Here is a 20,072-nt window from a genome sequence, read left to right on the forward strand (position 1 = left end):
GATCAAACCACCTCACACCACACATTGTCCTCAAACATCTCATTTCCAGCACATCCATCCTCCTGCGCACAACTCTATCCATAGCCAACGCCTCGCAACCATACAACATTGTTGGAACCACTATTCCTTCAAACATACACATTTTTGCTTTCCGAGATAATGTTCTCGACTTCCACACATTCTTCAAGGCCCCCAGAATTTTCGCCCCCTCCCCCACCCTATGATCCACTTCCGCTTCCATGGTTCCATCCGCTGCCAGATCCACTCCCAGATATCTAAAACACTTCGCTTCCTCCAGTTTTACTCCATTCAAACTCACCTCCCAATTGACTTGACCCTCAACCCTACTGTACCTAATAACCTTGCTCTTATTCACATTTACTCTTAACTTTCTTCTTCCACACACTTTACCAAACTCAGTCACCAGCTTCTGCAGTTTCTCACATGAATCAGCCACCAGCGCTGTATCATCAGCGAACAACAACTGACTCACTTCCCAAGCTCTCTCATCCCCAACAGACTTCATACTTGCCCCTCTTTCCAAAACTCTTGCATTTACCTCCCTAACAACCCCATCCATAAACAAATTAAACAACCATGGAGACATCACACACCCATGCCGCAAACCTACATTCACTGAGAACCAATCACTTTCCTCTCTTCCTACACGTACACATGCCTTACATCCTCGATAAAAACTTTTCACTGCTTCTAACAACTTTCCTCCCACACCATATATTCTTAATACCTTCCACAGAGCATCTCTATCAACTCTATCATATGCCTTCTCCAGATCCATAAATGCTACATACAAATCCATTTGCTTTTCTAAGTATTTCTCACATACATTCTTCAAAGCAAACACCTGATCCACACATCCTCTACCACTTCTGAAACCACACTGCTCTTCCCCAATCTGATGCTCTGTAAATGCCTTCACCCTCTCAATCAATACCCTTCCATATAATTTACCAGGAATACTCAACAAACTTATACCTCTGTAATTTGAGCACTCACTCTTATCCCCTTTGCCTTTGTACAATGGCACTATGCACGCATTCCGCCAATCCTCAGGCACCTCACCATGAGTCATACATACATTAAATAACCTTACCAACCAGTCAACAATACAGTCACCCCCTTTTTTAATAAATTCCACTGCAATACCATCCAAACCTGCTGCCTTGCCGGTTTTCATCTTCCGCAAAGCTTTCACTACCTCTTCTCTGTTTACCAAATCATTTTCCCTAACCCTCTCACTTTGCACACCACCTCGACCAAAACACCCTATATCTGCCACTCTATCATCAAACACATTCAACAAACCTTCAAAATACTCACTCTATCTCCTTCTCACATCACCACTACTTGTTATCACCTCCCCATTTGCGCCCTTCACTGAAGTTCCCATTTGCTCACTTGTCTTACGCACTTTATTTACCTCCTTCCAGAACATCTTTTTATTCTCCCTAAAATTTAATGATACTCTCTCACCCCAACTCTCATTTGCCCTTTTTTCACCTCTTGCACCTTTCTCTTGACCTCCTGTCTCTTTCTTTTATACATCTCCCACTCAATTGCATTTTTTCCCTGCAAAAATCGTCCAAATGCCTCTCTCTTCTCTTTCACTAATCCTTTTACTTCTTCATCCCACCACTCACTACCCTTTCTAATCAACCCACCTCCCACTCTTCTCATGCCACAAGCATCTTTTGCGCAATCCATCACTGATTCCCTAAATACATCCCATTCCTCCCCCACTCCCCTTACTTCCATTGTTCTCACCTTTTTCCATTCTGTACTCAGTCTCTCCTGGTACTTCCTCACACAGGTCTCCTTCCCAAGCTCACTTACTCTCACCACCCTCTTTACCCCAACATTCACTCTTCTTTTCTGAAAACCCATACAAATCTTCACCTTAGCCTCCTCAAGATAATGATCAGACATCCCTCCAGTTGCACCTCTCAGCACATTAACATCCAAAAGTCTCTCTTTCGCACGCCTGTCAATTAACACGTAATCCAATAACGCTCTCTGGCCATCTCTCCTACTTGAATAAGTATACTTATGTATATCTCGCTTTTTAAACCAGGTATTCCCAATCATCAGTCCTTTTTCAGCACATAAATCTACAAGCTCTTCACCATTTCCATTTACAACACTGAACACCCCATGTATACCAATTATTCCCTCAACTGCTACATTACTCACCTTTGCATTCAAATCACCCATCACTATAACCCGGTCTCGTGCATCAAAACCACTAACACACTCATTCAGCTGTTCCCAAAACACTTGCCTCTCTTGATCTTTCTTCTCATGCCCGGGTGCATATGCTCCAATAATCACCCACCTCTCTCCATCAAGTTTCAGTTGTACCCATATTAATCGAGAATTTACTTTCTTACATTGTATCACATAATCCCACAACTCCTGTTTCAGGAGTATTGCTACTCCTTCCCTTGCTCTTGTCCTCTCACTAACCCCTGACTTTACTCCCCAGACATTCCCAAACCACTCTTCCCCTTTACCCTTGAGCTTCGTTTCACTCAGAGCCAAAACATCCAGGTTCCTTTCCTCAAACATACTACCTATCTCTCCTTTTTTTCACATCTTGTTACATCCACACACATTTAGGCACCCCACTCTGAGCCTTCGAGGAGGATGAGCACTCCCCGCGTGACTCCTTCTTCTGTTTCCCATTTTAGAAAGTTAATATAAGGAGGGGAGGATTTCTGGCCCCCCGCTCCCGTCCCCTCTAGTCGCTTTCTACGACACGCGAGGAATCCGTAGGAAGTATTCTTTCACCCCTATCCCCAGGGATATAATATATATATATTCTTTCTTTCATACTATTCGCCATTTCCCGCATTAGCGAGGTAGCGTTAAGAACAGAGGACTGGGCCTTAAGGGAAATATCCTCACCTGGCCCCCTTCTCTGCTCCTTCTTTTCAAAAATTAAAAAAAAACAGAAAAAAAAAAAACGAGAGGGGAGGATTTCCAGCCACCCGCTCCGTCCCCTTTTAGTCGCCTTCTACGACGTGCAGAGATTACGTTAGAAGGATTCTTCTCCCCTATCCCCAGGGATATATATATATATATATATATATATATATATATATATATATATATATATATATATATATATATATATATATATATATATATTTATTTTATTTGTTTTATTTTGCTTCGTCGCTGTCTCCCCCGTTAGCGAGATAGCGCAAGGAAACACACGAAAGAATGGCCAAAACCACCCACATAAACATGTATATACATACACGTCCACAAACGCTAATATGCATATCTATACATCTCAATGTACATATATATATATACAATCAGACATATACATATATACACATTCACATAATTCGTACTTTCTGCCTGTATCTATTCCCATCGCCACCTTGCTACACATGAAATGACAACCCCCTCCCCCCTTCATGTGTGGGAGGTAGCGCGAGGACAAGACACCAAAGGCCCCATTCGTTCACACTGTCTCTAGCTGTCATGTAAATTATGCACCGAAACCATAGCTCCCTTTCCACATCCAGGCCCCACAGAACTTTCCATGGTTTACCCAAGACGCTTCACATGCCCTGGTTCAATCAACTGACGGCAAGTCGACCCCGGTACCCAGAACGTTCCAATTCACTCTATTCCTTGCAAGCCTTTCATCCTCATGCATGTTCAGGCCCCGATCACTCAAAATCTTTTTCACTCCATCTTTCCACCTAAAATTTGGTCTCCCACTTCTCTTCCTTCCCTCCACGTCTGACAGATACATCCTCTAGGACAATCTATCCTCCCTCGTTCTCTCCATGTGATAAAACCATTTCAAAACACCCTCTTCTGCTCTCTCAACCACACTCTTTTTATTTCCACACATCTCTCTTACCCTTACATTACTTTCTCGATCAAATCAACTCACACCACATATTGTCCACAAACATCTCATTTCCAACACATCCACCCTCCTACGCACAAATGTATCTATACCCACGCCTCGCAGCCATACAACATTGTTGGAACCACTATTCCTTCAAACATACCCATATTTGCTTTCCGAGATAATGTTCTCGACTTCCAAACATTCTTCAAGGCTCCCAGAATTTTTGCCCCCTCCCCCACCCTATGATTCACTTCCGCTTCCATGGTTCCATCCGCTGCCAGATCCACTCCCAGATATCTAAAACACTGTATTTCCTCCAGCTTTTCTCCATTCAAACTTACCTCCCAATTGACTTGACCTTCAACCCTACTGTACCTAATAACCTTGCTGGTATTCACATTTACTCTTAACTTTCTTCTTTCACATACTTTACCAAAGTATGCAGTTTCTCACATAAATCAGCCACCAGCGCTGTATCATCACCGAACAACAACTGATTCACTTCCCAAGCTCTCTCATCCCCAACAGACTGTATACTTGCCCCTCTTTCCAAATCTCTTACATTCACCTCCCTAACAACCCCATCCATAAACTAAATAAACAATCAGGGAGACATAACACACCCCTGCCGCAAACCTACATTCACTGAGAACCAATAACTTTCCTCTCTTCCTACAAGTACACATGCCTTACATCCTCGATAAAAACTTTTCACTGCTTCTAATAACTTCCCTCCCACACCATATATTCTTAATACCTTCCACAGAGCATCTCTATCATATGCCTCCTCCAGACCCATAAATGCTACTTACAAATCCATTTGTTTTTCTAAGTATTTCTCACATACATTCTTCAAAGCAAACACCTGATCCACAAATCTCTACCACTTCTGAAACCACAATGCTCTTCCCCAATCTGATGCTCTGTACATGCATTCACCCTCTCAATCAATACCCTCCCATATAGTTTACCAAGAATACATAACAAACTTATATTTCTGTAATTTGAGCACTCCATCTTATCCCCTGTGCCTTTGTTCAATGGCACTATGCAAGCATTCCGCCAATCCTCAGGAACCTCACCATGAATCATATATACATTAAATAACCTTACCAACCAGTCAACAATACAGTCACCCCTTTTTTAATAAATTCCACAGCAATACCATCCAAACCTGCTGCCTTGCCTGCTTTCATCTTCCGCAAAGCTTTTACTACCTCCTCTCTGTTTACCTAATGATCTTCCCTAACCCTCTCACTTTGCACACTACCTCGACCATAACACCCTATATATGCCACTCTGTCATCAAACACATTCATCAAACCTTCAAAGTACTCACCCCATCTCCTTCTCACATCACCACTTCTTGTTATCACTTCCCCATTTCCCCCTTCACTGAAGTTCCCATTTGCTCCCTTGTCTTACGCACTTTATTTACCTCCTTCCAAAACATCTTTTTATTCTCCTTAAAATGTATTGATACTCTCTCACCCAAACTCTCATTTGCCCTCTTTTTCACCTCTTGCACCTTTCTCTTGTACTCCTGTCTCTTTCTTTCATACATCTCCCTCTCATTCGCATTTTTTCCCTGCAAAAATCGTCCAAATGCCTCTCTCTTCTCTTCCCCAATACACGCACAGACATATACATATATACACATGTTTATAATTCATACTTTCTGCCTTTATTTATTCCCATCGCCACCTCGCCACACATGGATTAACATCCTCCTCCCCCCTCATGTTTGCGAGGTAGCGCTAGGAAAAGACAACAAGGGCCCCATTCGTTCACACTCAGTCTCTAGTTGTCATGTAATAATGCACCGAAACCACAGCTCCCTTTCAACATCCAGGCCCCACACAGCTTTCTATGGTTTACCCAAACCCTCCACATGCCCTGGTTCAATCTATTGACAGCACGTCGACCCCGGTATACCACATCGTTCCAATTCACTCTATTCCTTGCACGCCTTTCACCCTCCTGCATGTTCAGGCCCCGATCACTCAAAATCTTTTTCACTCCATCTTTCCACCTCTAATTTGGTCTCCCACTTGTCCTCGTTCCCTCCACCTCTGACACATATATCCTCTTGGTCAATCTTTCCTCACTCATTCTCTCCATGTGACCAAACCATTTCAAAACACCCTCTTCTGCTCTCTCAACCACACTCTTTTTATTTCCACACGTCTCTCTTACCTTTACATTACTAACTCGATCAAACCACCTCACACCACATATTGTCCTCAACCATCTCATTTCCGGCACAGCCACCCTCGAACGCACAACTCTATCCATAACCCACGCCTCGCAGCCATACAACATTGTTGGAACCACTATTCCTTCAAACATACCCATTTTTGCTTTCCGAGATAATATTCTCGACTTCCACACTTTCTTCAAGGCTCCCAGAAGTTTTGCCCCCTCCCTAACGTTATGATTCACTTCCGTTTCCATAGTTCCATCCGCTGCCAGATCCACTCGCAGATATCTAAAACATTTTACTTCCTCCAATTTTTCTCCATTCAAACTTACCTCCCAATTGAGTTGACCCTCAATCCTACAGTACCTAATAAGCTTGCTCTTATTCAATTTTCGCCCCCTCCCCCACCCTATGATTCACTTCCGTTTCCATAGTTCCATCCGCTGCCAGATCCACTTGCAGATATGTAAAACACTTTACTTACTCCAATTTTTCTCCATTCAAACTTACCTCACAATTGACTTGACCCTCAATCCTACTGTACCTAATAAGCTTGCTCTTATTCATATTTACTCTTAACTTTCTTCTGTCACACAATTTACCAAACTCAGTCACCAGCCTCTGCAGTTTCTCTCATGAATCAGCCACCAGCGATGTATCATCAGCGAACAACTGACTCACTTCCCAAGCTCTCTCATCCACACATATGTATATATATATATATATATATATATATATATATATATATATATATATATATATATATATATATATATATATATATATATATATATATATATATATATATATTATCCCTGGGGATAGGGGAGAAAGAATACTTCCCACGTATTCCCTGCGTGTCGTAGAAGGTGACTAAAAGAGGAGGGAGCGGGTGGCTGGAAATCCTCCCCTCTCGTTTTTTTTAATTTTCTTGTCGTAGAAGGCGACTAAAGGGGACGCAAGCGGGGAGCCAGAAACCCTCCCCTCCCTGTATTTTAACTTTCTAAAAGGGGAAACAGAAGGAGTCACGCGAGGAGTGCTCATCCTCCTCGAAGGCTCAGATTGGGGTATCTAAATGTGTGTGGATGTAACCAAGATGAGAAAAAAGGAGAGATAGGCAGTATGTTTGAGGAAAGGAACCTGGATGTATTGGCTCTGAATGAAACGAAGCTCAAGGGTAAAGGGGAAGAGTGGTTTGGGGATGTCTTGGGAGTAAAGTCAGGGGTTAGTGAGAGGACAAGAGCAAGGGAAGGAGTAGCCCTATTTCTGAATCAGGAGTTGTGGGAGTATGTGATAGAGTGTAAGAAAGTAAATTCTAGATTGATATGGGTAAATCCGTTGCGGACGAGAGAACGTGGGAATTGAGTCAGTTGTTGTTCGCTGATGATAAAGCGCTGGTGGCTGATTCATGTGAGAAACTGCAGAAGGTGGTGATTGAGTTTGGTAAAGTGTGTGGAAGAAGAAAGTTAAGAGTAAATGTGAATAAGAGCAAGGTTATTAGGTACAGTAGGGTCGAGGGTCAAGTCAAATGGGAGGTAAGTTTGAATGGAGAAAAGCTGTAGGGAGGGAAGTGTTTTAGATATCTGGGAGTGGATTTGGCAGCGGATGGAACCATGGAAGCGGAAGTGAATCATAGGATGGGGGAGTGGGCGAAATTTTGGGAGCCTTGAAGAAAGTGTGGAAGTCGAGAACCATATCTCGGAAAGGAAAAATAGGTATATTTGAAGGAATAGTGGTTCCAACAATGTTGTATGTTTGCGAGGCGTGGGCTATGGATAGAGTTGTGCGCAGGAGGGTTGATGTGTTGGAAATTAGATGTTTGAGGACAATATGTGGTGTTAGGTGGTTTAATCGAATAAGTAATAATAGGGTAAGAGATATGTTTGGCAATAAAAAGTGCGGTTGAGAGAGCAGAATAGGGTGTTTTGAAATGGTTTGTGCACATGGTGAGAATGAGAGAGGAAAGATTGAACGAGAGGATATATGTGTCGGAGGTGGAGGGAACGAGGAGAAGTGGGAGACCAAATTGGAGGTGGAAAGATGGATTAAAAACGATTTTTCGTGATCGGGGCCTGAACATGCAGGAGGTTGAAAGGCGGGCAAGGAATAGAGTGAATTGGAACGATGAGGTATGCCGGGGATCGACGTGCTGTCAATGGATTGAATCAGGGCATGGTGGTAAACCATGGAAAGTTCTCTGAGGCCTGGTTGTGGAAAGGGAACTGTGGTTTCGGGCATTATTACATGACAGCTAGAGACTGAGTGTGAACGAATGGGGCCTTTGTTGTCTTTTCCAAGCGCTACCTCGCACAACTGAGGGGGGAGGGGGATTTTATACCATGTGTGGCGAGGTGGCGATTGGAATAAATAAAATCAGACAGTATGATTTATGTGCATATGTATATATGTATATGTCTGTATGTGTACATATATGTGTACATTGAGATGTATAGGTATGTATATTTGCGTGTGTGGACGTGTATGTATATACATGTGTATGGGGGTGGGTTGGGCCATTTGTTTCGTATGTTTCCTTGCGCTACTTCGCTAACGCGGGAGACAGCGACAAAGCAAAATATAAATATAATATATATATATATATATATATATATATATATATATATATATATATATATATATATATATATATATATATATATATAAAGGGGAAGTAAATGTTTATAGTTGTGTTAATGGAGTGACAGTTTTCATGCATGGTGTTTTTGACAAGAAAATAGTGAAGTTGGAGAAAAATGTAGCTTAGACATTGAAGCTTATTGACACAGTGGTGAAATTGATGAGAACTGCTATTGACGTTTGTGTGAATAAATTGTACATTTCCTTTTCCATAGCCAGAGGTTGAACCATTATGTGACATTCATTTTTTTTTCATTCATTTCAAGCTAAAAGTTTGTTTTCTAAATTGTTTCTTACATTTTTCATATGTATATATATGTATGTGTGTGTGTGTGTGTGTGTATGTGCATATGTGTGTGTGTGTGTGTGTGTGTGTATATGTATATATATATGTATATTATCCCTGGGGATAGGGGTGAAAGAATACTTCCCACGTATTCCTCGCGTGTCGTAGAAAGCGACTAGAGGGGACGGGAGCGGGGGGCCGGAAATCCTCCCCTCCTTGTATTAACTTTCTAAAATGGGAAACAGAAGAAGGAGTCACGCGGGGAGTGATCATCCTCCTCGAAGGCTCAGAGTGGGGTGCCTAAATGTGTGTGGATGTAACCAAGATGTGAAAAAAGGAGAGATAGGTAGTATGTTTGAGGAGAGGAACCTGGATGTTTTGGCTCTGAGTGAAACGAAGCTCAAGGGTAAGGGGGAAGAGTGGTTTGGAAATGTCTGGGGAGTGAAGTCAGGGGTTAGTGAGAGGACAAGAGCAAGGGAAGGAGTAGCAATACTCCTGAAACAGGAGTTGTGGGAGTATGTGATAGAATGTAAGAAAGTAAATTCTCGATTAATATGGGTAAAATTGAAAGTTGATGGAGAGAGGTGGGTGATTATTGGTGCATATGCACCTGGGCATGAGAAGAAAGATCATGAGAGGCAAGTGTTTTGGGAGCAGCTAAATGAGTGTGTCAGCGGTTTTGATGCACGAGACCGGGTTATAGTGATGGGTGATTTCAATGCAAAGGTGAGTAATGTGGCAGTTGAGGGAGTAATTGGTATGCATGGGGTGTTCAGTGTTGTAAATGGAAATGGTGAAGAGCTTGTAGATTTATGTGCTGAAAAAGGACTGATGATTGGGAATACCTGGTTTAAAAAGCGAGATATACATAAGTATACTTATGTAAGTAGGAGAGATGGCCAGAGAGCGTTATTGGATTACGTGTTAATTGACAGGCGTGCGAAAGAGAGACTTTTGGATGTTAATGTGCTGAGAGGTGCAACTGGAGGGATGTCTTGTGGAGGTTAAGGTGAAGATTAGTATGGGTTTTCAGAAAAGAGGAGTGAATGTTGGGGTGAAGAGGGTGGTGAGAGTAAGTGAGCTTGGGAAGGAGACCTGTGTGGGGAAGTACCAGGAGAGACTGTGTACAGAATGGAAAAAGGTGAGAACAATGGAAGTAAGGGGAGTGGGGGAGGAATGGGATGTATTTAGGGAATCAGTGATGGATTGCGCAAAAGATGCTTGTGGCATGAGAAGAGTGGGAGGTGGGCTGTTTAGAAAGGGTAGTGAGTGGTGGGATGAAGAAGTAAGAGTATTAGTGAAAGAGAAGAGAGAGGCATTTGGACGATTTTTGCAGGGAAAAAATGCAATTGAGTGGGAGAAGTATAAAAAAAAGAGACAGGAGGTCAAGAGAAAGGTGCAAGAGGTGAAAAAAAGGGCAAATGAGAGTTGGGGTGAGAGACTATCAGTAAATTTTAGGGAGAATAAAAAGATGTTCTGGAAGGAGGTAAATAGGGTGCGTAAGACAAGGGAGCAAATGGGAACTTCAGTGAAGGGCGTAAATGGGGAGGTGATAACAAGTAGCGGTGATGTGAGGAGATGGAATGAGTATTTTGAAGGTTTGTTGAATGTGTCTGATGACAGAGTGGCAGATATAGGGTGTTTTGGTCGAGGTGGTGTGCAAAGTGAGAGGGTTAGGGAAAATGATTTGGTAAACAGAGAAGAGGTTGTAAAAGCTTTGCGGAAGATGAAAGCCGGCAAGGCAGCAGGTTTGGATGGTATTGCAGTGGAATTTATTAAGAAAGGGGGTGACTGTATTGTTGACTGGTTGGTAAGGTTATTTAATGTATGTATGACTCATGGTGAGGTGCCTGAGGATTGGCGGAATGCGTGCATAGTGCCATTGTACAAAGGCAAAGGGGATAAGAGTGAGTGCTCAAATTACAGAGGTATAAGTTTGTTGAGTATTCCTGGTAAATTATATGGGAGGGTATTGATTGAGAGGGTGAAGGCATGTACAGAGCATCAGATTGGGGAAGAGCAGTGCGGTTTCAGAAGTGGTAGAGGATGTGTGGATCAGGTGTTTGCTTTGAAGAATGTATGTGAGAAATACTTAGAAAAGCAAATGGATTTGTATGTAGCATTTATGGATCTGGAGAAGGCATATGATAGAGTTGATAGAGATGCTCTGTGGAAGGTATTAAGAATATATGGTGTGGGAGGCAAGTTGTTAGAAGCAGTGAAAAGTTTTTATCGAGGATGTAAGGCATGTGTACGTGTAGGAAGAGAGGAAAGTGATTGGTTCCCAGTGAATGTAGGTTTGCGGCAGGGGTGTGTGATGTCTCCATGGTTGTTTAATTTGTTTATGGATGGGGTTGTAAGGGAGGTTAATGCAAGAGTCCTGGAAAGAGGGGCAAGTATGAAGTCTGTTGGGGATGAGAGAGCTTGGGAAGTGAGTCAGTTGTTGTTCGCTGATGATACAGCGCTGGTGGCTGATTCATGTGAGAAACTGCAGAAGCTGGTGACTGAGTTTGGTAAAGTGTGTGGAAGAAGAAAGTTGAGAGTAAATGTGAATAAGAGCAAGGTTATTAGGTACAGTAGGGGTGAGGGTCAAGTCAATTGGGAGGTGAGTTTGAATGGAGAAAAACTGGAGGAAGTGAAGTGTTTTAGATATCTGGGAGTGGATCTGTCAGCGGATGGAACCATGGAAGCGGAAGTGGATCATAGGGTGGGGGAGGGGGCGAAAATTTTGGGAGCCTTGAAAAATGTGTGGAAGTCGAGAACATTATCTCGGAAAGCAAAAATGGGTATGTTTGAGGGAATAGTGGTTCCAACAATGTTGTATGGTTGCGAGGCGTGGGCTATGGATAGAGATGTGCGCAGGAGGATGGATGTGCTGGAAATGAGATGTTTGAGGACAATGTGTGGTGTGAGGTGGTTTGATCGAGTGAGTAACGTAAGGGTAAGAGAGATGTGTGGAAATAAAAAGAGCGTGGTTGAGAGAGCAGAAGAGGGTGTTTTGAAGTGGTTTGGGCACATGGAGAGAATGAGTGAGGAAAGATTGACCAAGAGGATATATGTGTCGGAGGTGGAGGGAACGAGAAGAGGGAGACCAAATTGGAGGTGGAAAGATGGAGTGACAAAGATTTTGTGTGATCGGGGCCTGAACATGCAGGAGGGTGAAAGGAGGGCAAGGAATAGAGTGAATTGGAGCGATGTGGTATACCGGGGTTGACGTGCTGTCAGTGGATTGAATCAAGGCATGTGTAGCGTCTGGGGTAAACCATGGAAAGCTGTGTAGGTATGTATATTTGCGTGCGTGGACGTATGTATATACATGTGTATTGGGGGGAGGTTGGGCCATTTCTTTCGTCTGTTTCCTTGCGCTACCTCGCAAACGCGGGAGACAGCGACAAAGTATAACAACAACAACAACATATATATATATTCCTAGGGATAGGGGAGACAGAATACTTCCAACGCATTCTAAAAGGGGTAACAGAAGGAGTCACGCGGGCAGTGCTCATCTTCCTCCAAGGGTCAGATTTGGGCGTCTAAATGTGTGTGGATGTATTCAAGTTCAGAGAAATGGAGAGAGATAGGTAGTGTGTTTTAAGGAAAGGAACCTTTATGTTTGGCTCTGAGTTAAACGAAGCTCAAAGGTAAAGAGGGAGAGTGGTATGGCAATGTTTTGTTAATAAAGTTAAGGGTTTTTGAGATGACTAGAGCAATGGAAGGAGTAGCACTACTCGTGAAACCCGAGTGGTGGGAGTTTGTGATAGAGTGTAAGAGAGTAAACTATAGATTGATATGGGTGAAACTGAAAGTGGATGGAGAGAGATGGATGATTCTTGCACCTTCTTATGAGAAGAAAGTTCATGAGAGGCAAGCGTTTTTGGAGCAGCTGAGTGAGTGTGTTAGTAGCTTGATGCTCGAGACCGGCTTATAGTGATGGGTGATTTGATTGTAAAGCTTAGTACTGTGGCAGTTGAGGGAATAATCGGTGTACATGGGATTTTAGTGTTTTAAATGAAAATGGTGAAGAGCTTGAAGATTTATGTGATGAAAAAGGACTGGTGATTGGGAATACCTTGTTTAAAAAGAGAGATATACATAAGTATACGTATGTAAGTAAAAGAGACGGCCACAGAGTGTTGCTGGATTACCTGTTAATTAATAGGCGTGTGAAAGAGAGACTTTTGGATGTTAATGTGCTGAGAGGTGCAACTGGAGGGATGTCTAATCATTACCTTGTGGAGGAGAAGGAGAAGATTTGTAGAGGCTTTCAGAAAAGAAGAGAGAATGTTGGGGTGAAGAGGGTAGTGAGAGCAAGTGAGCTTAGGAAGGATTCTTGTGGGAGGAAGTACCAGGAGGGACTGAGTGCAGAATGGAAAAAGGTGGGAGCAAAGGACGTAAAGGGAGTGGGAAGGAATGGGAAGTATTTAGGGAAGTAGTGATGGCATGAACAAATGATGCCTGTGGCATGAGAAGCGTGGGATGTGGGTAGATTAGAGAGGGTAGTGAGTAGTGGGATGAAGAAGTATGATTGTTAGTGAAGGAGAAGAGAGAGGCATTTGGACGATTTTTGTAGGGAAATGGTGCAAATGACCGGGAGATGTATAAAAGAAAAAGGTAGGAGATCAAGAGAAAGGTGCAAGAGGTAAAAAAGAGGGCAAATGAGAGTTGGGGTAAGAGAATTATTACATTTTAGGGAGAATAAAACCTGTTTTGGAAGGAAATAAATAAAGTACGTAAGACAAGAGAAAAAATGGGAACATCGGTGAAGGGGTTTAATGGGGAGGTAATAACAAGTAGTGGTGATGTGAGGAGATGGAATGAGTATTTTGAGGGTTTGTTGAATGTGTTAGATGATAGTGCGGCAGATATAGTGTGTTTTGGTCGAGGTGGTGGGCGAAGTTAGAGGGTCAGGGAGAATGACTTGGTAAACAGAGAAGAGGTAGTGGAAGCTTTGCGGAAGATGAAAGCCGGGAAGGCCGCGGGTTTGGATGGTATTGCAGTGGAATTTATTAAAAACGGTGGTGACTGTGTTGTTGACTGGTGAGCGTTCAACCTACAGAGGTATAAGTTTGTTGAGAATTCCTAGGAAATTGAATGGGAGGATATTGATTCAGAGGGTGAAGGCATGTACAGAGCCTCAGATTGGGGAAGAACAGTTTGGCTTCAGAAGTGGTAGAGAATGTGTGGATCAGGTGTTTGCCTTGAAGAACGTATGTGAGAAATACTTAAAAAACAAATGGATTTGTATGTAGCATTTATGGATCTGGAGAAAACATATTATAGAGTTGATAGAGATGCCTTCTTGGATGGTGTTGAGTATATTGTGTGGGAGGCAAGTTCCTGCAAGCAGTGAAAAGTTTTTATTGAGGATTTAAGGCTTGTGTACGAGTGGGAAGAAAGGAAAGTGATTGGTTCTCAGTGAATATTGGTTTGCGGCAGGGGTGCGTAATGTCTGTACGGTTGTTTAATTTTTTTATGGATGGGGTTGTTAGGGAGGTGAATGCAAGAGTTTTGGAGAGAGGGTAAAGTATGCAGTCTGTTATGGATAAGAGGGCTTGAGAGGTGAGTCAGTTGTTGTTCGCTGATGATACAGCGCTAGTGGCTGATTCGGGTGAGAAACTGCAGAAGGTGGTGACTGAATTTGGTAAACTGTGTGAAAGAAGAAAGCTGAGAGTAAATGTGAATAAGGGTTAAGGGACAAGTCAATTGGGAGGTATGTTTGAATGGAAAATATTTAGGAAGTGAAGTGTTTTAGATATCTGGAAGTGGATTGTGTAGCGGATGGAACCATGGAAGCGGAAGTGAGTCACAGGGTGGGGAGGAAGCGAAAGCTCTGGTAGCGTTGAGAGCAAAAAATGGGTATGTTTGAAGGAATAGTCCAAAAATGTTATATGGTTGCGAGGTGTGAGCTATAGATAGGGTTGTGCTGGGGAGGGTGGATCTGTTGGCAATGAGATGTTTGAGGACAATATATGGCGTGAGGTGGTTTGGTCGAATAAGTAATTAAAGGATAAGAGAGATGTGTGGTAATTAAAAGAGTGTGGTTGAGAGAGCAGAAGAGGGTGCATTGAAATGGTTTGGTCACATTTAGAGAATGAGTGAGGAAAGAGTGACAAAGAGGATATATGTGTCAGAGGGTGAGGGAACGAGGAGAAGTGGGAGACGAAATTGGAGGTGTCAGGATGGAGTGAAAAAGCTTTTGAGCGATCGGGGCCTGAACTTGCAGGTGGGTGAAAGGCGTGCAAGGAATAGAGTGAATTGGAACGATATGGTACACCGGGGCCGACGTGCTGTCAATGGATTGAACCTGGGCAGTTGAAGCGTTTGGGGTAAACCATGAAAAGTTTTGTTTGGCCTGAATGTAGAAAGGGAGCTGTGGTTTCGGTACATTATACATGACAGCTAGAGACTGAGTGTAAATGAATGTGTCTTTTGTTGTCTTTTCCTAGCGATACCTCGGGCGCATGCAGGGGGAAAGGGTTGTCATTTCACATGTGGCGGGGTGGCGACGAGAATGAATAAGGGCAGCAAGTATGAATTATGTACATCTGTATATATGTATATGTCTGTGTATGTATATGTGTGTATACGTTGAAATGTATAGGTATGTATATGCGCGTGTGTGGATGTGTATGTATGTACTTGTGTGTGTGAGTGGGTTGAGCCATTCTTTCGTCTGTTTCCTTGCCCTACTTCGCTAACGCGGGAGACAGTTACAAAGTATAATAAATAGATAATATAAATCTTTATTCCCGGAAGAGATATACTGGTGGAAATATTAGATGAATAAATACATTAGCTAATCGAGTGAATCCCGAGCTTGGCAATTACAGTTTCCAGATTCACCAAAGGAGACAACTGTTTTAAACTATCTACAGTTAACACAAATGTAAATGAAAATGTGATTATGGTGAGATCATCTTTTCAATTTTTTGTATCAGACTATGATATATATCCGTGCATCTTCGCCGACATGAATTGTTTATATAATTCCAGAAACACTATCTTCACCAATATGTAACATATATCATAGACTGTAGTATATTTCAATGAACCTTTTCAAAGCTGGAGTACCTGTCAGGGAGAAGTCTTGAGCCATATAGGCTTTCAAACTCATCTCCACCTCCATGAGAACGTGGTCTCCTCTCCTGACAAGGGTGTCAATGCTCTCGCCGAACTGTGACTGCGTCCTGTATAGGATACGACCGCTCTCCTCCAGATCGGCCAGCTCACGGAATATACCAGATTCCACAGACTGTGACACAGATGACAGATGGTTAGGGAGTAATATTTGTGTGATAATTACTCTTTGTCGAAGATGAAGTTAATGGTTTAGTAATCCTTGTTTCGAAAAGGAGCTAAATGTCACGGGAACATGAGAAGACGATGAAACCAACTTACGAGGAACATATGTTTCAAAAAGTCATAAAACAACAGTAATTACGAACGAAATAATGTAGGGATCCCTTTATGTAGAGATGCCTTAATTTCTGTTCAATAGCAAAAGATGTTTTTAAGAAAAGGTAATATCTATAAGAATGACACTTTTTCAAATAGTATTAGATTATACTAGCCACACGTAACTGGTAGTATGAGACATTCCAATCTTACAGCAATATTCACTTATGTACATGTAAATACTGCACACTGGCCGATTCTGTTTCCCATATTGTGATCACAGAAGGGTCGTCCAGCACGTCCCTGAGGCTCTGGTAAGGTTGTGGGATGTGTCTCACGGCCAGAAGGGACATAAGGTTACCGGAGTAGCTCCGTGTTAACACCAGCGTCACCATCATCCACACCCCCAACACCAGCCGCTCCCACCACCAGTCCCATGGCAGTGTGATGTCTGAGGGAGGAGGGAGAGACGCGACATATACGTACATATAGATTCATACCATATTCAGCGTAAGGGACATTAAAAGTATCATGTAAAGTACCTTAAGAAAGATCCTTAAAAGGGCAATTAAAAGTATTACACAAGGTACCATAAGTAAAGTCTTTAACTTGCCTTGCTAAACATTGTATCTCTCTCTCTCTCTCTCACACACACACACACACACACACACACACACACACACACACACACACACACACACACACGATCCTCCGTGATGTAGTGGTCAGCAGTTGACCATAGGTCAGCACGGACCAGCCCGGGTCGGAAAGTCATGGTCGTAAAAATATGCCTACATCCAACCTCATTGTTCGTTCTATGCCTAGGGGCAGGGAAGGTTAGATGTGTTAGAAATTACATGTTTGAGGACAAAATATGGTGAGATGTGGTTTCATCGCATAAGTAATGAAGCGGAAAGAGAGATGTGTGGAAATAAAAGAGTGTGGTTGACAGAGCAGAAGAGGTCGTGTTGAAATAGTTTGGTCACATGGAGAGAATGAGTGAGGAAAGATTGACAAAGAGGATATGTGTGTCAGAGGTGGAGGGAACGAGAAGAAGCGGGACACCAAAGTGGAGGTGGAATAATGGAGGTGAAAAACATTTTGAGCAATCGGGGCCTGAACATACAGGAGGGTGAAAGGCGTGCAAGGAAAAGAGTGAATTGGAACGCTGTGATATACCGGGTCCCAACATGCTGTCAATGGATTTAAACAGGTTATATGAAGCGTCTGCGATAAACCATGGGAAGGTTTCTAGGGCCTAGAAGTGGAAAAGGAGCTGTGGTTTTGATGCATTATACATGACAGATAGAGACTGAGTGTGAACAAACGAGGCATTTATTTGTCTTTTCCTAGCGCTACCTACCGGGGGTAGGGGAGGGGATGGTTTCCATGTGTGGCAGGTGGCGAAGAGATGGAAGAAGGCAGCAACTTTGAATATGTACATGTGAAAATAAGTATATGTCTGTGTATGTATATGAATACATACATTGGAATGTATATGTACGTATATTCATAAACATGTGTATGTAGGCGGGTTAAGCCATTCTTTCGTCTGATTCCTTGCACTAGTTGGCTGACGCGAGAGGCAGCGATTAAATATAATATATATATATATATATTTTTTTTTTTTTTTTTTTTTTTTTTTTTTTTTTTTTTTATACTTTGTCGCTGTCTCCCGCGTCTGCGAGGTAGCGCAAGGAAACAGACGAAAGAAATGGCCCAACCCCCCCCCCCATACACATGTATATACATACGTCCACACACGCATATATACATACCTACACAGCTTTCCATGGTTTACCCCAGACGCTTCACATGCCTTGCTTCAATCCACTGACAGCACGTCAACCCCTGTATACCACATGACTCCAATTCACTCTATTTCTTGCCCTCCTTTCACCCTCCTGCATGTTCAGGCCCCGATCACACAAAATCTTCTTCACTCCATCTTTCCACCTCCAATTTGGTCTCCCTCTTCTCCTCGTTCCCTCCACCTCCGACACATATATCCTCTTGGTCAATCTCTCCTCACTCATTCTCTCCATGTGCCCAAACCATTTCAAAACACCCTCTTCTGCTCTCTCAACCACGCTCTTTTTATTTCCACACATCTCTCTTACCCTTACGTTACTTACTCGATCAAACCACCTCACACCACACATTGTCCTCAAACATCTCATTTCCAGCACATCCATCCTCCTGCGCACATCTCTATCCATAGCCCACGCCTCGCAACCATACAACATTGTTGGAACCACTATTCCCTCAAACATACCCATTTTTGCTTTCCGAGATAATGTTCTCGACTTCCACACATTTTTCAAGGCTCCCAAAATTTTCGCCCCCTCCCCCACCCTATGATCCACTTCCGCTTCCATGGTTCCGTCCGCTGACAGATCCACTCCCAGATATCTAAAACACTTCACTTCCTCCAGTTTTTCTCCATTCAAACTCACCTCCCAATTGACTTGACCCTCACCCCTACTGTACCTAATAACCTTGCTCTTATTCACATTTACTCTCAACTTTCTTCTTCCACACACTTTACCAAACTCAGTCACCAGCTTCTGCAGTTTCTCACATGAATCAGCCACCAGCGCTGTATCATCAGCGAACAACAACTGACTCACTTCCCAAGCTCTCTCATCCCCAACAGACTTCATACTTGCCCCTCTTTCCAGGACTCTTGCATTTACCTCCCTTACAACCCCATCCATAAACAAATTAAACAACCATGGAGACATCACACACCCCTGCCGCAAACCTACATTCACTGAGAACCAATCACTTTCCTCTCTTCCTACACGTACACATGCCTTACATCCTCGATAAAAACTTTTCACTGCTTCTAACAACTTGCCTCCCACACCATATATTCTTAATATATATATATATATATATATATATATATATATATATATATATATATATATATATATATATATATATATATATATATATATATATATATATTATCCCTGGGGATAGGGGAGAAAGAATACTTCCCACGTATTCCCTGCATGTCGTAGAAGGCGACTAAAAGGGGAGGGAGCGGGGGGCTGGAAATCCTCCCCTCTCGTTTTTTTTTAATTTTCCAAAAGAGGGAACAGAGAATTGGACCAGATGAGGGTATTCCCTCAAAGGCCCAGTCCTCTGTTCTTAACGCTACCTCGCAAATGCGGGAAATGGCGAGTAGTTTGAAAGAAAGAAAGAAAGATATATATATATATATATATATATATATATATATATATATATATATATATATATATATATATATATATATATATATATATATATATATATATATATATATATATATTATCCCTGGGGATAGGGGATTAAGAATACTTCCCACGTATTCCCTGCGTGTCGTAGAAGGCGACTAAAAGGGGAGGGAGCGGGGGGCTGGAAATCCTCCCCTCTCGTTTTTTTTTTTTTTAATTTTCCAAAAGAAGGAACAGAGAATTGGGCCAGGTGAGGGTATTCCCTCAAAGGCCCAGTCCTCTGTTCTTAATGCTACCTCGCTAACGCGGGAAATGGCGAATAGTTTGAAAGAAAGAAAAAAAAGATATATATATATATATATATATATATATATATATATATATATATATATATATATATATATATATAAACGCGGGAGACAGCGACAAAGT

The 20,072-nt window shown here is 42.4% G+C and overlaps 1 protein-coding gene across 1 annotated transcript in view; it reads right to left on the bottom strand.

Annotated features, from left to right (window-relative positions):
• The window catches only part of LOC139763335 (glutamate receptor-like), a 767,617-nt gene that overhangs the window by 468,975 nt on the left and 278,570 nt on the right, over positions 1 to 20,072 (bottom strand). Inside the window, exons 8-9 of the mRNA XM_071689354.1 lie at positions 16,647 to 16,864; positions 16,090 to 16,270 (exon numbers count right to left, since the gene is read on the bottom strand). Of these exons, the coding sequence (XP_071545455.1) occupies positions 16,090 to 16,270; positions 16,647 to 16,864 (399 nt within the window). The remainder of the gene's footprint in view (positions 1 to 16,089; positions 16,271 to 16,646; positions 16,865 to 20,072) is intronic.

The sequence above is a fragment of the Panulirus ornatus genome, chromosome 46 (genome assembly GCF_036320965.1).
Source record: "Panulirus ornatus isolate Po-2019 chromosome 46, ASM3632096v1, whole genome shotgun sequence".
In the NCBI taxonomy this organism is placed as follows: domain Eukaryota; kingdom Metazoa; phylum Arthropoda; class Malacostraca; order Decapoda; family Palinuridae; genus Panulirus; species Panulirus ornatus.